This window comes from Eretmochelys imbricata, chromosome 26, assembly GCF_965152235.1.
Source record: "Eretmochelys imbricata isolate rEreImb1 chromosome 26, rEreImb1.hap1, whole genome shotgun sequence".
NCBI classification, from domain to species: domain Eukaryota; kingdom Metazoa; phylum Chordata; order Testudines; family Cheloniidae; genus Eretmochelys; species Eretmochelys imbricata.
In genome coordinates this window covers 15,113,901-15,136,370 of record NC_135597.1, presented here as the reverse complement: position 1 = coordinate 15,136,370, position 22,470 = coordinate 15,113,901, and the positions used below count along the sequence as shown (strand labels likewise).

Sequence of the window (22,470 nt, the reverse complement as noted above, 5' to 3'; positions counted from 1 at the left end):
ATAAATTGGTTAGTCTCGAAGGTGCCACAAGTCCTCCTTTTCTTTTTGCGAATACCGACTAACACGGCTGTTACTCTGAAACCAGTAAAGTCAAAGCATTTAAAGACAGGCTCTGCCTGCTTCCCCATAGCATAAATTAAAGAAGATCCCTGCACAGCTTCAGTTTCCTGATGGAGTTTTGTAGCAACTTGAAATCTTGCAAAATTCTGCTTCCAGTCTGTCCATCGGGAAGGTAGGTCAGGCTACGGAGCTTCCTTCCCAGAGGGAGTCACGCTAGATGTGTTCATCGTATGCTCCTTTAATGCTCTGCCGGGTCTGGCTGAGATTAGCATAATAAGGGATCTACGCGCAGCTCCACCCATTGGCTAGAGTCACATCCTATTGCAAACTCCAACAGCTAATGTATGGACAAGCAACCCATGGCAGGGCTCTGAGTGGTTTTACTTTCACCCTGCAGCAAACTCCCTAGTCACCCTGGCCGCTAACGAGAGATCATGGTAGGGGGGATTTACGTCCATTCCAAAGGAAGAACCTAAAGGACTGGACCTGTTGGGAGGAAAGATTGTTCCCTGCCCGGCTCCACGTGAGAAGAGCGAACCACAGGCTCCATCAGCAGAACAGGACTCCCTCAGCCAGGGGCAGTATCTAAACTCTGCTAAATCGCCGAGCGGCACGGGAGGGGAGCTCCAGGGTCACCTGGTTGCAAAGGCCTCATTCCAAGCCGCTGTCGATGGCTTCTGTGATCACAAGGAGTGGGGTGTCCTGGCTCTCTCGTTCGGGGAGGGCACTCGACCCTCTGATGGGCGGCCGATGCTCTCGGATAAGGCGGATGGGGTGTTGCTCCGAACAATTCATGAGCTGTCCTCTGCTCCCTGGAGTCTCTGCTCCAGCTCCCCGGAGGCTTGGAAGGAACCTCAGGAGGGAAACAAGGCTTTTGACTTCTCCTCTGCGGAGAGCGGCCCAGCCAGCAGCTGTTCTTCCCGGCTTCCTGTCACTTCTTCAGTGCTTGGGGGGCAGCGACCTCGGACAAGTGGGTCCCAAGTGCCGTGGGTCTGGGCTATTCAGTCCAGCAGCTCCTCTCTACCCTTCCCACACCCGTCCCGTTTCAGGGACCCATCTCCTGAGTCCAGGTTCCTTCAAGAACTTTGGACTGTGCTCACCCAGGGGGCTATGAAGGAAGTTCCCCTGGGTTTCAGGGGCAGGGTTTCTACTCCTGCTATTTCCTGATCTCCACGTCCAAGGGAGGTCTGAGACCTATATTGGACCTTTGGGCTCTCAACTAGTTCCCTGAGCAAGTGGGATTCCATGTGGTTACCCGAGCATCGGCCCTTCCCTCCCCGGGTCACAGCGGCTGGTTCGCTGCCCTTGGTCTCCAGGCTGTGTGTTTCATGTGGCCATGTTGCCGGCTCACAGGGAATTCCTCTGATCTGCGACCGGGGGATGGCATTATCAGCACACGGCCCTTTGACCTGTCATCGGCGCCTCGGGTGTTCATCGACTGCATGGCGGCACTGGCGGCCTTAAAACACAGCGGGATCCACGTCTTCCCTGACCTCGTTGATTGGCCGGTCCGAGGTCCCAGGACCAGGTACATCATTCACCTCGCCAGTCATGCAGGGCTCTCCTTGAACACAGACACGTCGGCTCTCACCCCGACACACACGCCCGAGTTCACGGGCTCGACGAGGTCAGAGATTTCAAACGGTTCCTGATGCACGCCTGCCCCTGAGGACCCACCTCGGGTCGGACTCGTCTGAGGCTGCCATGCCGCTGGGGTAACCGAGTCCACGAGGCCTGGCTGAACGTCTCCCGTCTGAGCCAGCACCACGTGGGCAAGTGAGTCTGCCTTTCCCTGCAGCGTTACGTTCCCCAGAGGGGCGGAAGAACTGGGCCACGGTGTGTGCGGGTGACAGGCTGGGGAGCTCACCTGCAAGGCTTGGGGCTCCAGCGCTCTGGACAGAGCAGGTGGAGAATCTTCCTCGAGCTCCAGGCATCTGATGGAGCTTTCGGAGCTTTCCTCTCTTGCATCAAGGGCTCGTCCCCGGGGCAAACGCCTGGCGCTAAGAGGCTGGCCGGGTGCTGCCTGAACGGGAAGGGAGGGGCTCGGCCCAGCCTTGCCGAGAGGCTGTTACTCCAGCTGCTGCACTTGCCGGGCACCCAGAACCAGCCAGCCAACGTCCCGAGCAGGAGAGTCTCCCACCAGCAAGAGGGGTCCCTCAGAGCCAGCCTGCTGCGATCCATCTCCCGGGCCTGGGGGTGCCGTCAAGCCACCTGTCTGCTGCAAAAGACAACAAGTGTCCCCAGTTTTGCTCTCGGGTGGCCACACTCCGGGCTTGGCTGGAGCCTGGCATTAGAGCCCCATCGTTCTCACCCCCAGGGCACACCCAGACTCAAACACGGTGGCACCAGGTGACCCCCTATCTCCCCCCCACCCCCCAGCCCCGGCCTGGCCATGGTGATGCTGGTTCCTGGCCCGTCACAGTTGCTCAGTTCATCTTCCTCTGCCTCACCTCCCAGGCCTCCTGACCCTCCCCTGCTCCGGGGCGGTTCAAGGGAGGTTACTCGATAGTAGGGAGCCATCGACAAGGTCGACTAAGTGGAACGGATTTTCTGCTTGGCCTGCAAATTGTGGGATGCAGCCCATGGAGGTGAGAGGCCAGGACATCCTAGAGCATCATCTGCATTGCAAATCCCAGGCTGTTCTCTGTGGGCACCTGCAGCAACCTCCGCTACTCACCCTCCTGTCCAAGGGGCACAGGCCTCTCCAGCCCAGCGTGTCTTTCCCCACCTGTTAAGGACACGGTACCACCCTGGGACCGCAGCACTGGGCTAGAGCACGGGGTAGAATCATAGACTTTAAGGTCAGAAGGGACCATTATGATCATCTAGTCTAACCTCCTGCACAATGCAGGCCACAGAATCTCACCACCCACTCCTGTGACAAACCTCTCACCTATGTCTGAGCTATTGAAGTCCTCAATTCGTGGTTTAAAGACTTCAAGGTGCAGAGAATCCTTCAGCAAGTGACCCGTGCCCCATGCTACAGAGGAAGGCGAAAAACCCCCCAGGGCCTCTTCCAATCTGCCCTGGAGGAAAATTCCTTCCCGACCCCAAATATGGCGATCAGCTGAACCCTGAGCATGTGGGCAAGACTCACCAGCCAGATACCCAGGGAAGAATTCTCTGTAGTAACTCAGATCCCACCCCATCTAATATCCCATCACAGGCCACTGGGCATATCTACCGCTAGTAGTTGAAGATCAATTAATTGCCAAAATGAGGCTATCCCATCATACCATCCCTTCCATAAACTCATCAAGCTTCGTCTTGAAGCCAGAAGCCCGTCCTCCTCCTCTGCACAGGATCTGGGCCCAGTCGCCTTCCTGAACAACGGCCCCGTGGGGTTTGTGGGGTCACTTGCTCCTCAGCACGTAGGTTCCCCCCACACGTGCGAGCCGATGACAGCTGGCCGAGGGGCAGGGCGCTCGTGTGACCCCTGCGTGGAGAACACATCTGCTGGCCGAGGGGGAGAACAGCTGGCTCCTGGCCTGCTCTGGAGCTGCGGGACGCGTGTGCCGCGACCTGCCCCTTGCCACTGGAGAGCCAGGCCATGCTGCCAGGGCCCCTCACACAGCCTTGGGGGAGCCGCACGGAGCGCAGGGCGGCTGCCCCGATGGGTGCTGCTGTGGGGCAGCGTCTCTGGCTCCAGCGTGCGGGGCACAAACACGCCAGCGTGGCCGGCACGGTGGGTGGCGGAGGGTGGCGGAGTGCCAAAGGTAACCCCCCCCCCGCCAGGCTCAGCACAGCACCTCACCCAGGAACTGACCAGCTGTCCAACAGCCTCCAGGGGACGGGGATCCCCCCATTTCACAGATGGGGAAACTGAGGCACAGAAAGGGGAAAGGGGCTGCCCAGGTTTGCATACTGAGTCTGGGAAGAGCTGGGAATAGAACCGAGGTCTCCTTTCTACACACGCTCTGCTGCACCACCTCCCTCCTTCCTGGGTGGGGGGAGCCCAGGGCTGGGCTAGCAGGGGCTGCGGGTCGGAAGTGAGGGGCACCGGCAAAGCCTTGTGAAGAGGGGCATTGCACAGTCCGAGGCAGTGTGGTCTAGTCCAGGCCTGGGAGATCTGGGGTCTCGGCCTCGGGCGGGTCCCTGGCTGCTGCCCCGTTGGGTCGTTACTTGTGAGCTGCGGGTTCTGTGCCCGGGACGCTTGGTTGAGGCAGCAGAGCTGCGGAAGGGCTGCCCCAGCCAGCGCCCGCGGGGAGCCAGCCCCGGGCACCGCCCGCTCTCCGCCCGGCCCTGCAGGCGGGTCTGCCCCGGCAGTCAGCCTTGGAGAGCCTCTGAAATCCTGCTGGGCCAAGCTCCACGCCGAGGAGGAGCGGGCAGGGACCAGGAGCACCACTGAGTCTCCGTGACCTAGTTTGCCTGGGCGAGGACGGCGAGGGGAGGGGGCTCAGCTCCCGCACCGTGTCCTCAGATGAGCCCGGTTCCCGCACAGATGCACAGGGCTATAGATAGCAGCCAGGCTGCAGCTCGGCTGCGTCAGCTGGGCCCGCGCGCTGCTGCTGAGCTTCTCCTCCCCCGGGAATTATTCCGGCGCCGAGCAGCCCGGGGCTGGGCAAGATCCCTGGGGGGTGCCTGCGGGGGCGGGAAACAGCGACCCCAGGAAGAGATCTGTGCCCCTGAGTACGGAGAGGCGCCGTTCCCCTACGCACATTCTCCTGCAGACACACCAGCCCCCAGCGCGACCCTGGGCTGCACAAACAGGACTCTCGGGTAGGAGCAGGGAGGTGATTTCCCCTCTGTGTTTGGCACTGGTGCGAGCGTGACTGGGATCCGGTGCCCAGGTCTGGTGCCCACAGTTCGGGAAGGATGGTGATAAAGTGCAGAGGATGCAGCGAAGAGCCACAAGCGTGAGGAAAGACTGGGTGTGCACGGGGGGGCCAAGCAGGGCCACGGGCGGGGCGATTGAGCCCCTCCAGGGCTGGGGCACCGAATGGGCCCCTCCGAAAGCCTGAAATGGTCCTGTGCCTGTCCCAATTAAAGGGCTAGAAAACCTGCCCTACAGTGACCGAGCCCCTTGAGTCCAGCTATTTAGTTTAACCCAGGGAAGGTTCTGGGGGAACCTGATCACTGTTCCCTCTAAGCTGGGCGTGTGAGCACGCACACAGATCCACACCCCACGCACACGGCGAAACATCGCACGCTCAGACATTTGCACAGAAGAATTTTTTTGTGCACATGGCCTGTCAAAAATTAGCGGGAACATTGGACCCGATCCCAGTCTGTCAGGACCGAGGTGGGGAACACAGATGTCAGACTGGGCTCTGCAGCCTGGTGGAGGAAGGTCTCACGAGCCAAGGGCTGGAAGCTGAAGCTAGACAAACACAGACTGGAAACGAGCTGCACGTTTCTAGCAGTGACAGTAATTACCCACGGGAAGAATTCGCCCAGGGCCGTGGTGGATGCGCCGTCCCTGACCATGTTGAACACAAGACGGGCTGTTTTCGGGCAGATCCGCTCTGGGGATTATCGTGGGCAGGTCTCCGGCCTGTGCGATGCAGGGGTCAGCTGAGAGGGTCACAAGGGTCTCGCACACCCACGAGTGCAGCTGGCCCCCCTCCCCCCACACGGCTGAAGTCAGCTGCGACGTGTTCAGTGTGCAGGCCCCTTGCTGCAAGCCGGCTCTCACCTCGAATGACCCGGGCGGCCGCTTTGCAGCAGAGTGAGCGCTGACGCAGCGGGACGCCTTGCTGTGCGCTGGGGCTGGGCTGTACTGACCTGCAGAGGGGCCGGAGCACAGCCCGGGGAGGGAGCCCCAGGGTGCGTCTGCAGCCTCACTGCAGAGCCCAGCCGCACCCGGCCCCCCCGCCGCGCTGAGCCAGCAGGCGAAATCCCATTTGAAACTCAGGAAAAATGTCCCGGTCTCAGGGCGGCTTTCGCCCGGCCAGGGCCCAGAAACAAGCCAGGGGCCAACGCAGCCAGTCAGACCTGCCCAACACCGCACGAACCCGGACAGGCCCAGCCAAGCCACTCGCCCGCAGCGGTCAGGCCAGAGCCCAGCGCCCAGCCCGGGCCCGTCCACGGCCTGACCGGCTCCGGCCTGTCACGCCGGGGGCAGAATCGGCTGCAGCAAGCAGCACCTAGCACAGGGGGAAAAGGGGAAATGCGCCCACCCAATTCGTCAGTGGCTTTGAGGAACCCTCCCTCACGGCCCCTGGGCATGCTGGCCCAGGGCCGCGTTTATAACGGCTCAGCCCTTGGCAGAGCCCGACGGGGCTGGTCAGTATGGCTAGCACCTTCTGCAGGCAGCCCAGAGCAGGCGGAGAACAGCCGGGCAGCAGCTGGGCAGCAGGAATTAACCCCTCGGCACCAGGCCCCTCCGATGAGGTCTGGCAAGTCATTCGGGGTGATTCCTTTACCTGCTCCACAATTACATTGTTGGGAGGTGGGGGGCTCCAGGTCAGGCTGAGGGGGCAGCAGGGGAGCTGGATTAGGAGAGCCCAGGGCTGGGCTGGCAGGGGCTGCGGGGCAGGCCTGAGGGGCACCGGCAGAGCTGGGGGCGGGGGGAGCCCAGGGCTGGGCTGGCCGGGGCTGCGGGTCGGGACTGAGGGGCACCGGCCGAGCTGGCGGGGGTGGGAAGCCAGCCCCGTAGAGCAGAGAGCCGTAGGGCAGGCTGGTGCCAGGTGCGTTGGATTGGCCGGGCAGCGCACCTTGGCCCGGGGGGGGGGGGGCGTTCATCTCTCCCGCTTACGAGCACTAAGTAATTCACTCTGCACGTAACACAAATCAATATGTTCCTGCAGCTCCAGAGTCGGACCTCTGCACCCGGAGCCGAGCCCCAGCCCTGCCCCCACCCGCAGATCAGGCACCCGCCCGTGCTCCCAAGGCCGGATCTGCTCCAGCAGGGCTGGGCCTTGAGCTGGCCAAAGTGTGGGAAGGGGCAGGAGAGCCAGCAGCACAAGCTGGCAGGGCAGGTGCTGGGGCCTCAGGACACCTGGGTTCTCTACCACAGAGCTGGTGGGTGCCCCGGCCCAGCCATTGCCCCCTCGCCCTGGTGGTAGGGGCCGTCCCACTCCATGCGGGGCCCAGATCGCGGGGCCCAGGTGCCAGCGGAGCACAAATGAGAATTCGTTGCTAGCAGCTGCCAGTGATGTTCTGAGAGTCTGAAGGACAGCTCACGGGACAGCTCCCCCTCCCAACAGGCTGAGCGGAGGGAATTTGGGCAGAATCAGGGCCTCTGGGAGGCCAGAATATTATCAGAGCAACGGCCCAGTGTCTGCATCAGAGGAGGGGGCTTGGCCAGAGATGGAAACCCACACGCCACTTGGCCAGCACAGCTGTGTCTTCGGCACTCCGTCCTCCCTTCTGCCTGTGGAACTCCCTGCCACTAGATGGCACCGGAGCCCAGGGTAGCAGGATCCCCAAGAGGTGCAGCCAGTTAAATGGATGATTGTTAGGGGGCTTATTCCTTCACCCACTTACTTCCCTGGTCCTTCTCGCATGAAGAGAGAGCAACAATACCCGAAGTCCAAAGGTGCAAACAATTTGATGTTTATCGGGGTGAACTTCCAGCAAGCATAATTCCAGTTTCCTTCCTTAGTGTCCCCCTTCCCAGCTCTGACACCACAGAGGCTTACACCTGTGTCCCCGTTCCCATTCCCCACCCCCTTAGCCAAACATGATTCCAATATCCCCACCCCTCTTCCCTGTTCCCATTTCCCCTCACACACCCACCCCCTCACTTCCTGACTGACTACAGACTATATAGTAAAACTTGAGTTCTGCTTAGCTATACCTTAACCAATCATTTTCCTGAAATTTAATTAACCCATCCTAACGTATTGTCACAAGATTATGTAACCAATTATATCCCACCACCTTAATTAGTTTTCACCCAGCAAAATTAATTACACAGCAGACAGGAACAATCACAGAACCAGACAGAGATTATACAGACAAACAACGGCAAAGTGGGAACTATAATGACAAGACAATACAGAAGTGAGGATTTCACATCCCAGCTATTGATAAGTGAGTTCTTGCCAGACAGGATGCTATCAAACTAAGTTTCCTTTTACATTTTCTAGGCACTTCCCTTTCTCTGGAGGCGATAGGCATTATCAGGACAGGATTGTATTCCTTACAGCCCAATGACACCTTCTTGCAATGTGACTAGTTTGGGATGTGAGGAGGTGACCGGTCGCTTCCCAGCTCATGGCTGCCTCTGTTGCTTAGCCAAAGGCCTTAGCCTAAGCACAGGGCCTCAGACGGTCACAGTAAGAGAAGGCCCTTACACCGGCAGACAGTGATTTTGATTCTTTCTTTTATACCTCTAGAACTAGCCCAGTGATAAGAATACACCTAAATTCTTCGAGTACAGGCCTTTACAGAGAGGCCTGAATATCTATATCCTAACAATGATGAAAAGAGCCGTGAGGCCCAGCTCTGGCATACTGTCCTGAGCTGACTGTGCCCAGGGGCAGGTTATTCCAGACTTGTCCCCTGGGGCGGCTCTCCTGCTTAAAAGACCGAAAACCAAAAGGCTGCAGCCCCCAGTGATCTGGCCTTTCTCCACCAGCGGGCAGAGAACCAGCCCCTCCCCGCCACGGGCCCAGGGTTTTGCCCTAGATGCTATAGCCACAGAGCCAGGTTGTGTATCGCTCTGGCTCGTTTCAACACTGGATTTATTGAGTTGGGCTGCATTAAAAAGCATCACGGTGAGCAAGGAACCCTGCTGGCAAGGGGCAGAGGTCCTAGAGATCCCGAGTCTGGTAAGTACATTACAGTTCCCACAAGGGTCAGGTGAGGTCTCTATTAAAAGCCTGTCACCGGCCATGGATATCCGTGAAATGCATGTACCCAGAGTACCTCCGGCGTGACGGCTAGCGACTGAAAATCACGTTCCTACTGTCTGCAGCTGGGGGCTGCTCACCAGCCAAGGAGAAAAGGTTTTCCTCGAGGCCAGACACATGTATCTGTCTGTGTCCGTGTCAATGAAGTGTTGTCTGATTCCCAGCAGACTCCACCTACCTGTCTGAACCATGCTAACGAAGGAAGGTGACAGGACGAGGTGAACAGTGCAGGGTGGGGGGGCCCTATGCGGAGATACACAGCCCAGGTTTGTTTTGGTACCTCTGGGGGCCAAAGAATCCCCCCCCAGCACCGCTCCTTGAGGCAGCAAACGGGCAGCAAGTCTGCTTCCTGAACAGGGGTCTCAGCCAGCCTGGCTGAAAAGGCTGGAGGGAACGTTGGACGCAATCAGCTTCGTCAGCCAGGCCGAGCCCTGGTGGTGACGCTGCAGCTCCCCCTGTGACCGTCTCCTTGGTAAGCGAACGAGATGGAACTCCCTGCGACTCTCACTCTCAGGCAGGTTTTCTAATCCTTGGCTCATTCTCGTGGCTCTTCTCTGCCCCCTCTCCAATGTATCCACGTCCTGCTTCCATTGTGGGCACCGGATTCCAGCCGCCGTCGCCCCAGTGCCAAGCACAGCGGCATGAGCAGCTCCAGTATGAGCTAAAGAGCGAGGGCTGCCCCCCTGGGCCCGCACCCGCCTCCCCACCTCCCCGGAGGGGGCCCTGCAGACGTCTCGGCTCCTGTCCTGCGGCAGGGGGGTTGGTTTCCAGGCTGGTCCGCCGCACACCAACTGTCCCAGGGGAACAAGCCTAGTCTCCTTTTCCTGGATAGCGGAGCAGGAATTCCCTGAGCTCTGGCTTCCCTCCAAGTTGTGGCCATGGATCAATCAAAGGCCTGGATCCACACGGGAGTGGAATACGAGTCACGCCTGCAAGCTCTGGGCACAGCACATGCTGTACCACTGCTGGACAGCCGCAAGGCTCAGCCGTGTTCACGCTTTTCTCCCGGAACTCGGGGACACTGGCCATGGCTTGGGGGTGCGGTATCTTCATGAGGCACCACATGCCTCAAGTTAAAGAAGTATGGGCTGGATGAATGGACGATAAGGTGGATAGAAAGCTGGCTAGATCGTCGAGCTCAACGGGTAGTGATCAATGGCTCCACGTCTAGTTTTTAGTGATCAATGGCTCCACAGCCAGTATTTAGCGGAGTGCCCCAAGGGTCGGTCCTGGGGCCGGTTTTGTTCAGTATCTTCATTAATGATCTGGAGGATGGTGTAGACTGCACCCTCAGCAAGTTTGCAGATGACACTAAACTGGGAGGAGAGATAGATACACTGGAGGGTAGGGATAGGATACAGAGGGACCTAGACAAATTAGAGGATTGGGCCAAAAGAAATCGGATGAGGTTCAACAAAGACAAGTGCAGAGTCCTGCACTTAGGACGGAAGAATCCCATGCACCGCTACAGACTAGGGACCGAATGGCTCGGCAGCAGTTCTGCGGAAAAGGACCTAGGGGTGACAGTGGACGAGAAGCTGGATATGAGTCAGCAGTGTGCCCTTGTTGCCAAGAAGGCCAATGGCATTTTGGGAGGTATAAGTAGGGGCATTGCCAGCAGATCAAGAGACGTGATCATTTAGCTCTATTTGGCATTGGTGAGGCCTCATCTGGAGTACGGTGTCCAGTTTTGGGCCCCACACGACAAGAAGGATGTGAAAAAATTGGAAAGCGTCCAGCGGAGGGCAACAAAAATGATTAGTTTTCAGAGTAGCAGCCGTGTTAGTCTGTATTCGCAAAAAGAAAAGGAGTATTTGTGGCACCTTAGAGACGAACCAATTTATTGGAGCATAAGCTTTCGTGAGCTACAGCTCACTTCATCGGATATAGGAGACCGGAACACATGAGTTATGAGGAGAGGCTGAGGGAACTGGGATTGTTTAGTCTGCGGAAGAGAAGAATGAGGGGGGATTTGATAGCTGCTTTCAACTACCTGAGAGGGGGTTCCAAAGAGGATGGCTCTAGACTGTTCTCAGTGGTAGCAGATGACAGAATGAGGAGTACTGGTCTCAAGTTGCAGTGGGGGAGGTTTAGGTTGGATATTAGGAAAAACTTTTTCACTAGGAGGGTGGTGAAACACTGGAATGCGCTACCTAGGGAGGTGGTGGAATCTCCTTCCTTAGAGGTTTTTAAGGTCAGGCTTGACAAAGCCCTGGCCGGGATGATTTAGTTGGGGTTGGTCCTGCTTTGAGCAGGGGGTTGGACTAGATGATTCTATGCTCCACCACACAAAGTGAGGTGCCTTCCGCTAGATGAGCTGGGCGTGCACCCCCCCCCCTTTGGAACTGGTTGTCCACCCAATCTCTCTGGGGAGCCACGCTACGCCTGAGCACGCTTGCCTTGGGGGGCACCAAACAGGCCCTGCCCCACAACAAAAGCCTCTTCCAGCTGGTGGCACAAACATACCGGCCGGGGGGCTGAGCTTCCTGCCCCCGCCGAACTGAAGCACATTCCCGAAGACCCATAGGAGAAGCAGCTCGAACTAGGGCTGAGCAACAGGAGACCCAGGTGCTGGAGGCAGCCAGCTGGCACGGAAGCCTTTTGCTCCAGGGCCCCTCACAGAAGTCTGGTTTTTGTTTTACGGACTTTGTGACCAGGGAGCAGAAAACTTTTCATCTTCTGGTCAGCGCCAAGCACTCCGGTGCCCAGGGTACCAAGTTCCTGGCAATGGCCCGACGGGCAGATTTTCTCCTGCTGGAGGACGAGGGCAGGACAACTGAGCTCCAGGACAGCTCTGGGCTGCTTCACATTCACGAGACCAGCTCCCCTCTCTTGTCCCGTCACCATCTTGTGAGCCGCACCATGCACACGTGAGCACCGGTACTGGAGAGAGCGATGCCAGCATCTGCCACCCGGCTGTCGCCACACTGGCCCCCGCCCCCAAAGCGCTGTGAATTAGGGGAGTCCTCCCACTGCACCTGCCTGTAGGCGCTCGGGGGGGGAGGGGGCAGGGAGCTCCCTGGCTGGCAACAACCAATGAACCCTGCGCAAGGTGGCTGAGGATACGACGAGCCTGGGACCAGCCAGGCCTTGCCTCTGGCCGGTGCAGCTCTGCACGACTCCCCCTGGAACAGGAGAGCCATTGGTATTCCCAGCTGGGGTGCCCAGCTAGCATGGCCATAGGATGCTCCCACCCCTCTGACAGCTGCCCAAGGACAGGATAGGCAGCCAGGCTTTCGAAGGGAGCCCTCTCTGCAAACCCTGGCACCGCCCCTGGGACCTGGGTGGGCTAAGCTACAAGAGACTGGGCCGTAGCCAAGTTTTCACTAACTGGAGGAAGCTTCCCTGGGGAGCTTGGCAAGAAGCTGGCGAATCAGTGGGAAGTCATGCCTCACTGAAGCTCCCAATCAGTGCTGAGGACTAGCAGATTGGGACAGAGCTCCGTACGCTTTCTTCTCCTCACCTCCCGCAATGGTGGAAGAACGGACCAAGGTGAAGCTCTGGTTCGAAGCCCAAAGCAGCACCCGGTCAATATTTGTGTATTAATGTTGGCGAGACACGGCTGGCCTGTTAAATGCACGGCCAGAGATTTCACTCAGTTTAACAACATCACCGGGCACAGAATGGTGCAATATGGTTACTAGCAAGAGCTGGGGATTATATGACTATCACCCGTCTGAACACCCGTCAACACGGCCGAAACAGATCAAGGGAACCAAGCGCAGGTGCTGTTGCGGAGCACAGCACCTAACGGCCTAGGCCCCTGGGTCTCAACCCATTTACCACTGTGGGCCACATGCACCCGCTACCCATGCTACCTCTGAGACAGAGGATGCCATAGCTGTGCACTGTCTGGGCCGCAAGCAGCCTGCAGGCTGAGAACCCCGGGCCTAGCGGCTGGTTCAGTTCAAGCATGTGGGCTCCACGTGAGCCCCCAGTGTGGCGTTGTGGCCAAGGCAATGTCTGGATGCAGGCAGGAAAGGGTAAGGCACTAGGGAGCCCTGCTGGGGCACTCTGTCCACTTCTGGGGGACACATTTTAAAAAGGATATTGAAAAACTGGCAAGAGCACAGCGAAGAGCCACAACATTCTTCAAGAGCTGGAGAAAACGTTTGGCAGGGAGTTTACCAAGCTCGAGAGGGGACTGGAGTACGGTTTAGAAGGGGAGAAGAGGGCTCTTTAACCTGGCAGAGAAAGGCAGAACAACACCCAGGGGCTGGAAGTTACAGCCAAATTCAAAGTTTTAAGGCACAAGTTTTTGATTTGCTCGATGAGGGTGATTAACCATTGGAACAAGCTCCCAATTCACCATCTCAATATCCTGAGATCGGGGCTGGCTGACTGGAGGGTGCTTTAGCCAAGCAAGCTATTGGGCTCAGGGCAGGGGTGACTGGGTGACACTCCCTGGCCTGGGATATACAGGTCAGACAAGAGGTCTCATCTCCTTAAAATCTCTGGATTTTCAAAAGCTCCAAATTCCCATCATTTCCCTTAAGGTCACTGGCACCGTTCACCTTTCAACCCAAGCCCCTCAGACAGACAGACACAAAACAGATTCTCTTTAAAATGACAGAGACGACAGCGCGCCACGTTCATTCACTTTTCCGCATACTTTATTTGTTACAAACATACAATTTTTTAAATATAGACTGTAAAACTCCATTTGCAAAAATCTGCTACTGTACGGAGTGCTCACTAGCGTGAGGCTTTCTTAACATAGTTGGATTTCATCCATCGCTTCGCTAGTGGTAAATCCAGGACCTGCTGTTATTTTGTCAACAGCCTGTAGCTTCTGGCTGTGTTCACATTGCTCTTTGAAAGCAGCCCTGCTAGCCTCAGAAAAGGGAATCAGAATCTGAGCTTCAACCAACAGGCAGTAAGACAAAACCAGGCAGCTCGGACCCAGGTGTTTGAATATTTTTCAGCGCTTTGCTGGACAGGTGAGAAAGGAACGTTTCTGATCGGTTTGCTGCACTTTCACGTTTCCATCGGTTTGAACTGCACCATGCAGCCATGTCTTTTGCCAGTTAAAGTGCATTTTTTTTTATTAAAAAAATAAACAAGAGGAATAAACTTTATTCTTTAATCAAGGTACTTAAAAGTGAACTTTTTGGTCTCTCAGCAGATATTCCTGACAGCAGTCCTATTTCCTACAAATTCATTTCTAGCATTTCTAGATATTTATAGGTGAGCGTTAGAGAAGTATATCTACTTTTGCGTTTACTATGAGCAGAGAACAGTTTTTATAAATACATACACATGTACACAGAGGTCTCTATGTATACAATGTACAGGCATGTGTATATTTACATATGGGTCAATTACATCCAAGTATGATCAAAGTTATGTCACTTGCACAAAAAATCATGAATCTTGTACCAAATTAAACTATTTGCCCACCTCCTAAAAGCGTACATTGCGACCATCAAATCGTCTCCCTTGATCGCCGGTCAGGCTCACAGCACGGCACTGCTCCGGCTGTTGTCTAAATGCACAAATATTGACCAACAGAGGTTGAGACACTTGCAAGCAAATGACAAAGGAAGCTGTGTGCTATACCTACTGCTGGGAGACGCTGGCTGGCAACGAGTTACATTAATACCAGTGGTAGGAGGTAGCAGAGATACATCTCGTGGGCGTAAAAAAGAAGCCGATCTTTTTGCCTCCTTAACTTTCCAGCCTAGACAAGCAGCGAGAGCCACGAATCAAATCGCGTCCCGCGGCCATACTGAACGCACTGGACAGTACATGAGCGTTGCCAGTAGAGCACGTTCTCAGGAGCGGGCTCCCTGCCCATTCTTTTCTGATCTGGGACCATACTGACACTGGTGTAACTGGTGGCTCCAGCGGGGTCAGCCCAGAGCGACAGCAGCATAAAAGACCAGAATCTGGCCCCGGGAATACGCACTAGCACCCGTTCTATTTGTAACGCGCTAGGAGGGAGGGCTGAAGTGTTACAAGTTACGTGTACAGCTGCTCGTATTACTAGTGTCCTTCACTAATGCGCCCTGCTCCCACCCAGACGCCCCACAAAAAAAGCTGGTATTTAATCCCAGACAGCCGCTTGGACTCCTCTGGATATTTCTGCTCAAACGGTGTTACCGCTGCTTGAATCCAGCTGTTCCAATTATGAAGGGGGGAGGAGGGGAAGGAGCAGGAAGAAACAAAACAGACTAAAGCTCTACTCTTCTTGTGAATCCCGCATACCATCAAAGGCAGGATTTCTGAGCCACATGGGCCTTTCACCACAGCAGCACAGAGCAGGAAATTAAACATTTGGCCTCGGAAATTCTCTGAGGTTAATATGATGAGCGATAGCTGTTGTTGGAAATTAAGCTCTCTTTGCAAATTTCAACTCCCTCTCTCTACCTTACCTACTACACAGAGCAGCAGTAATTGAGAAAAACAGCCTCTGTGCAACCTGCAGGAGCTTTGAAAAGGCAGAGCACCTTACTGCTTACCCGTGGGCTGCTTTCCTTCCTAGATACAGTACGTAAGAGATTAAGGCTAGATACCAGCATGTTACAAGTCACCTGTGACAAATGCATGTCGCTTTTACGTTCCTTCTGTGGAACGTCCCATGCGATAGCCACGTGAGTTTCAGTTTTTAAAAGAAGAAACTAGAGCTTACTCACTGCACAGGTTAAAAAGGAGAGGGGAGACGGTGAGAATTACTACGAAAAATGCAACTCAAAAAAATCAAATCCTCCTGGAATGACAAGGAGCCTTGCCAAAGGCCACTTGAAAGCGCGAGTTTCTTCATCAGCGCAAGGTCGCTGTGCCTCTGGGACCAAGTCTTCACTGGGACTCTACCAGGCTTGTAAATTGCAACAGATTCTTCAAGAGCGGGGGAGTTCGTGTACTTTTAAAGAGTCAGGAACCACTAAGATCCCACCAGCCTGCGGTGCGTTAGCTCCTCTTTTACTCACTGAGGCTGCTCCAAAATCCCCTGCTTCAGACAGGCTGAAGAATCTGGGCTCATTTGTAGTACCTACAGGGAAGAGTTTCTCTCGCAATTTAAAGAGATGGAGAGAGATTTTGGATTAGACCAAAATTTGTCGTAAGTTTTACGGTGAAAAAAACCTAGGTTCTGTTCCATGTTACAAATTAACTATGACTACACAGTATTAAGCCATTCACAATGTACAGGTAAGAAAACCAAAGCTAAGAGCCAGTGGCAAAATAATTGCTACCACATGGGTAAGAGGTAGTAATCAGTGACCACATTCAGATGTTCCGATTCCTGCCTCTGATCCCAAACCTCTTTGGATTGGAAACCACATGCAAGAGGGCTGAGGTTTCAGTGCAAGGCTGTCTGACCAGTCAGGATACCACAAACAAAGCAAAGCAGCATTTGTCACAGTACTTTTTTGGTATTTTCTCGTGTGGGCTGAAACCAGAAAGTGCCGGAGATGTGAGATTTGTCACAAGCTGACAAGAGGAATGGGGCTTCTGCTCTTTTACCAGAGTCATGTCTTCCCCATCCTCATAATCCAGTAAAAAAATAAAAAAAAATAGTTCTTTCAGCAGTTTTAAAAGACAAATAAAATGGGTCTTGGGTAATTTTCAAAACACAGCTTTTAGGTACAGTGTTCTTGCCAGCACAAAGTTCTCCCAGGCATCCTAAATATGACCAGAAGACCTGGAAACAGATTAGAGCATTCGCTGGGAAAGGGTTCAGGGTGTTTACCTGGCAAGCGTCCTACTGAAGACACCGAATGAGCACCACTACCTCTTGGATTGGTATACACACAATGCAGAAATTGCCACAGCTGTTCAACACTGACCTGCCTAAAGAGAGGAGCCTCTGACTGCACAAGGACGAGGAAACTGAGTGCAATAGGTTGAGGATCTACTGTCTACAACTAAAATCACTTATGCAGCAAGTTTATAGCAGTATTCTTAAATGGATCTGTACTGTTAAAAACACATTTACCAGGGGGTCTTCTCATCAATTCCAACAGTTAAACCTTACATCAGATCAGTTATTCTCATTATACTAATGTGTTTTGTAGCAAAGATCATATGGCAAGACACTAAGATTGGTTACCTGCTTATGAAGAGGCATGTCGGGATAACATTTACTACTAAGAACTCACAACAATTTGCAGCCAAAAAAGTGCCATTTTTATGTAGGGAAACCTCTAGATTTTCCTCTCCCCTCCCCTGCAAGTTAGAATAAAGGCCACACTGTTTTTCAAAGAATATCTGCTGAGAGATTAATTGTGCATCAGATAAAGTACCATAATAATTCTGTTACACTTGTAAGAGAAGATCTCTGTGCATATACTATGCACTGAAGTTTTCCACCAAAATTTAAAAAAAAAATTCAAGAAACTGCCACTCTCTCAAGAGCAAAGTAGTTTGTGAGTTGTCAGTCACTTTATAATAGTTTGTGTAGATCATATTCTACACCCTCGTTTCGGATGGGAAAAGATCACATTTTAGCAAGTCCTCCTCAGCTATTACCATATCGGAAGTGTGCAGTCATCGACGGGCCACTCAATATGAGGGGATTTATTGTAACCAGCCTCTTGTGCCCCTTACCCTGAACGTTTAAAATTCAGACAGGATAATTACGTGTTTTTTGGGAGGGAAACTGAAGCAGAAGCTTGAATCTCTTCCTTAACAAGACCTGTGATTTATTACAAAAGGATTCCAGGATAACTGACAGTGCTGCCTGCTTTCTAAAGGCAGCTCCTGCTGCAGCAGCAGGAATCCTTTTGCAGCAAACAGCTATGGAACAGAACACCGACCCATAACGCTACGGGCATTTATACCTATATGCCTCGAGTATTTACATTTGAGGTTTTGGTGCTATACAAGATTTACATTTTGTTTTGTACAGCAGATGCTTTGACATAGTTGCATTCTGGAACTGTCATTCCAGGGACAACAGAAATCCGGAAGTTCCATAAATCCAGGAAATCTCCCCTCCAGAGGTGTTTTGCCATTTTTCTACAGAATCCAAATTTATGGGGATTTTTTTTTTTTAAATAAAAGTGTCCAACCCTTCTGGTTACAGAGGTCACCTTCTCGATCCAAGCAGTAACACCACGAATGGGGCAAATTTCCCCCCCTTTTAACTACACAGGACTTGCTTAAGGATCAAGGTGAACTGTTTGATTATCCCACAAACAATCCAGTTAACATGCTTGCCTGGAGTAGGTGGATATACCGATCACATCCAGATGTCCCAATCTTGTGATGCCAAATTCTAGAGAAATAGGACTGTTCTGAATATCCAAATAACTAAGATGTTACAAATTAGTGTCAGAATGATGCACTGTAAAATATACAGTGTAATTTTTAAGAAGCTGTGGATTGCAGGGACTTTCTGGAGCCCCAGCAGAATCAATCCACTTAATTTATAACCCAATACATATTTCTGAATGATCCTCCTCTTTGCCTCTCACAAGAAATATTCAGAGTGGGCCCAAGTACAATAGAAAACTAAAAATCTCTGCAGAAATTCTGCAGTTCTGAGGCAAACTCCCTCCTTTCCGCCCCACCTACCCTGTCTCCAGATTCCGGTTGCCCCTCCCCCAACAACAGGGAATGATTTCCCCGGTCAGTGAACCACTCACTATGCTCAACATGGCCTTGTGCCACTAGAATCGGGCTCCATCTTCCTGCAGCGGAAAGACCGGCCATGAACCCGCTGTAGGAAGAGAATCCTCAAGAGCAGTTAAGAATTATCAACCCACCTTTCGTGATAGCTTAGTTGGATACAGGCAGGTTAACAGTTTTGAATATAAAATTTCTTCTGGAAACCCACTGCATTCTTACCACACCTAATGTTTGCTGGAAGGCCAAACTGAGCTGTATAGGAGTTTTGTACATCGATCAATACATCACTTATCTGGTCTAATGACTACAGAAGAAATGTTTCTGGTTGCCAAAGCTGGTGCCATTTATGGCAGTGTTCTTGGCATACATGATATATGCATCTGTCCACTTCCACATACTTCCTAGACAGCTAATGATAGCTTATGTAGCCACTGGCAAGGGACCATCAAGACCCTGTCGCTACCACATAAGTAGAAAGGTAAGGCTAGTTACTGCAATTCAGCCAAAAAATATAATCCTCTTGAAAAGGAGAGGTACGGCATCTTTGCAAAAAGTGAATTGGCTCACTGCAGCTGAGCAACGAAAAAGGTGAATCACCATTGAAGCAACAAAACAAGTTGTTGGTCTATACATAAATTGTACATAGTTTTAAAATGAATGGAAAAATTACACCACTATACACCCAATATCTGCAGCCTTCAATTCTCATTGCTGCCTCCAATCTGTAATTAGTTACGCAGAGTTTTCTACACCCCTAAGTGCTGTGATGTCTCAGCCCTTCTGTCTGCTGAAACGATGGAAATTTGTTCTCCGCAGCAAAGAACTGAACACATCTGAACAAAATACATAGGTAAATACAGCAGGACATTATTGAAAACAGCTGCCTTAGAGTACAAAATACAGTACAAGTATACGGATGTAATTAAAACATCAAGAAAAACTATTGCTCCCGTACAGTTTAGGAAACCAGGTTCTTTGCAACGGAGAAGAATTTAAAAAAAATTTCTCTTTAAAAATTGGTGTTAAAAAGACTTACCATGGACAACGGAAGGAAAGAATTTGTTTTAAAAAGGGCAACAATACATGTCTGTGGCTGAAACAAACTTCTGGTTAATGTTCTGATAACTGATTTTTATAGCTATCTCAAAAGCTTTTTTTTTTTTTTTTAAATCCTACCCAATCTCCCCCCCAGCCACAACTGCATGAAAAAAATGCCTTTTGTATGTTCCTTATTTTCCAATAAATACAAAATAAAGATAGTATAGGTAGAGTAATAACAAAATAAGGTAATAAGGGTATGCAATAAATTAAAAAGGCAGCTCAAATAAAGGACAGGCATGCACAGTTTAAAAAAAATATGAAAGATTCTATGATGTCACCCAAGTAATACCTGAAACTTTGGAATGAACAGCACACATTCCATTCAGTTCAAAGTTACTAGTATACGACTAGGTGTCTAGAAATACCTTTCTGGAGGGGTAGGGCTGACTCGATTAGCTTAAAAAAAAAAATCAAATCATTTGAGAGTGAAAATCCATTTAAAATACAGAAGTGGTGCTCCCTGGAAAGAGCCCCAACTTAATTCTGGAACGACAGCTGGACGAATGGGCAGTAGCCAGTCTATGGTGAAATTTCAAGGTGGTAAAAAATGCTGCTAGGGTATATTTATAGTCACAGAGCTTATTCATTTTGTTTCTGCTCCTTTTCAGCGATGGATGTGAAGCTCCCACAGGTTGTGTGCTTGCTCTGAACAATCCATCCTGCATTTTTGCCAACTCTGCTGTTACACAATGTGAGGTACTGAGGAAACAGATTGAGTTCTCTTTTTAAAAATTCTTGTAAAAGAACAAGTGATGGACTTCTGGACCTGAGGTTCTTGGTGTTTAGATTCATAGTCGAACATGTCCACTGATTTCTACCGAAGATGAATGAAGCCTTCAGTTTGCTCACGTCTCACTTTGTGCCAGTCATTCTTTCACAGACTAGACTTGGAGCCGCAGGTTGCTGTTCTCAACCAAGTTATGGATTAAAGATTTAAAAACCCAGCTCTCATGCTGGATTCCACTTATTCGCTGGGTCAACCCACTGGAGCCAGGTGAGATTTGGCTCCTGCTTCTCCCTGCTGCTAACGCCGCCGTTTCTTTTCCAAGACCACCTTACTTGGAGAGAAGGGGAAGAACTTCAGCGAGCAGCAACCAATCCACTCAGCTTTCCTTGTGCTTTATGCCTGTTTTTCCTTGAACCTACCTCTTCGCAACCCCCATGTTTAAAAACAAAAAAAAAATCAAAACAAGAAAGTGTCCCGTAATCTTCAGAACCCCGCCAGCTGGAACTGGCTCGCTGGCGGCTCCAGCGGCGCCCGGAGCGGAGCAGTTTGCATCCCAGAAAACAAGTCTGCAAAGGAAAGGACAGAATGGACGTTGGTCCGGAAACAGGCTCGTCCCAACGCTAGGCCCGAAGCTGCCGGGATTCCCCTCCCGCCCCGGCTAGGCCCGGCCTCCTTCCCCATCGCGACCTGCACCCTCGGATCCGGATAGCTGCGGCGGCCTCTCCCTTCTCGTCAAGCGCCCGGCGGCGGCGGCGGCGCGGCCGCCGGGATGCTGGTTTCCATTGGGGGTGGGGGGGGGGCCGATCTCCAAAGGGGCTGGGCGGGGGGGGGGGGGAGCCGGGGGCACTCGGGGCCGGGGCGGTGTCTGCGGTGAAGCTGGATTCTCTCTCGGCCGGGGCTGGGGGCTGGCGGCGGCGGCTCCCCGGCCGGGGGCGCCGCTCAGTCGTCGTCCACGTCGTCCCCGTCCGAGTCGTCGCCGGCCCCGCTGCCGCTGCCCGGCCCGGCCGGCCCGGCGCGGCGCTCGTAGAGCTTGTCCCGCTGGCGCTCCTGGATGTCGCGCATCTCCTCGGCGTAGCGGCAGAAGGCGCCGCCGAACTGGGCCCAGGCCTTGCAGGGCACGGTGATGGCGTTGCGGTAGGACGGCTTCACCTCGCTCACGCGCAGGAAGACGCCGTACTTGTTGCAGCCCACGTCGAAGAAGAAGCGCTTGGAGTCCACGGTGATGGACGTGCCCTCGGGCAGCTCCGCGCCCAGCCCGCCCGCGCCGCCGCCGCCCGGGCCGCCCGGCTCCTCCTCGTCGCCGCCGTAGTCGTCGATGAGCTTGGCCAGCGCGTCGCGGAACTCGATGAGGCCCTGGGCCGGCAGCGCGATGGTCTGGCCGCTCTGCAGGCCGGGCGGGCCGGCGGCGAAGCCCGGGCCCGGGCCGCGGTTGACGGTCTGGCGGATGCGCAGGAAGCGGCCGCGCTGGTTCTCCTTCAGGTCCAGGTAGTACTTGCGGTTCTCGCGCACCAGGAACTCGCTCTTCAGCGCGCGGCGCGGCCCGGCCTCCTCGCCCGGCCCGCCCGCCGCCGGCGGCTCGGGGCTGCTGGGGCCCAGCTGCGCGTAGTGCTCGATGAAGTCGCCCAGGTAGTCGCGGAACTCGGCGGCCACCGCCATGGAGAGCGTGAGGCGGCTCTTGGAGCCGCCCGCGCCCACCTCGGCGATCTTGAGGAAGCGGCCCTTGGCGTTCTGCTTCACGTCCAGGTAGAAGCGCTTGTTCTGGATGTCCAGCCGCTTGGAGGCCAGCTCCTGCGTCTCCTGCTCGGGGCCCGGCCCGCGCGGGCCGCCGAACCCGCCGCCGCCGCCGCGCTCGCTGCCGCTGTCCCCGTCCGCCATCTTCTCGCCCCCGCCCGCGCCGCCGCGCCCCGCCGCGCCGCGCCGCGCGCCCCGCTTCCGGCGCCGGCCTGCGCGCGCGCGCCGGAAGCGGGCGGCGTGCGCCAGGCCCCGCCCCGCGAGGCGTGCGGGCGCGCGCTCCTCGCCCCGCCCCGCCCCGCCCCGCCGCGCCGCGCCGCGCCGAGGGTGACGTCACCGCCGCACCCGCGACGCCTTTGCGCGGTGCCGTCGTGTTAGAGACGCGTTCCCGCCCCCCACCCCCCTTCCCCGCCTGCCCCCCCGGCCAGCCCAGCCCCCCCCCCGCCCCCCTGACCCCTTCCCGGCCCGCCCGCCCCCCAGCCC

General features: G+C 54.3%; 1 protein-coding gene across 1 annotated transcript; it reads right to left on the bottom strand.

The window, feature by feature from the left end:
- Positions 1-13,449: 13,449 nt before the first annotated feature.
- Positions 13,450-22,139, bottom strand: PURB (purine rich element binding protein B). Its single transcript, XM_077805588.1, has one exon. The coding sequence runs from the start codon at positions 22,129-22,131 to the stop codon at positions 21,196-21,198; it is 936 nt and encodes a 311-aa protein (XP_077661714.1). The 5' UTR covers positions 22,132-22,139; the 3' UTR covers positions 13,450-21,195.
- Positions 22,140-22,470: the final 331 nt, after the last annotated feature.

What these genes read in the sequence shown, in the direction of transcription:
- PURB (XM_077805588.1), bottom strand. Translation starts at nt 22,131, where the DNA reads ATGGCGGACGGGGACAGCGGCAGCGAGCGCGGCGGCGGCGGCGGGTTC.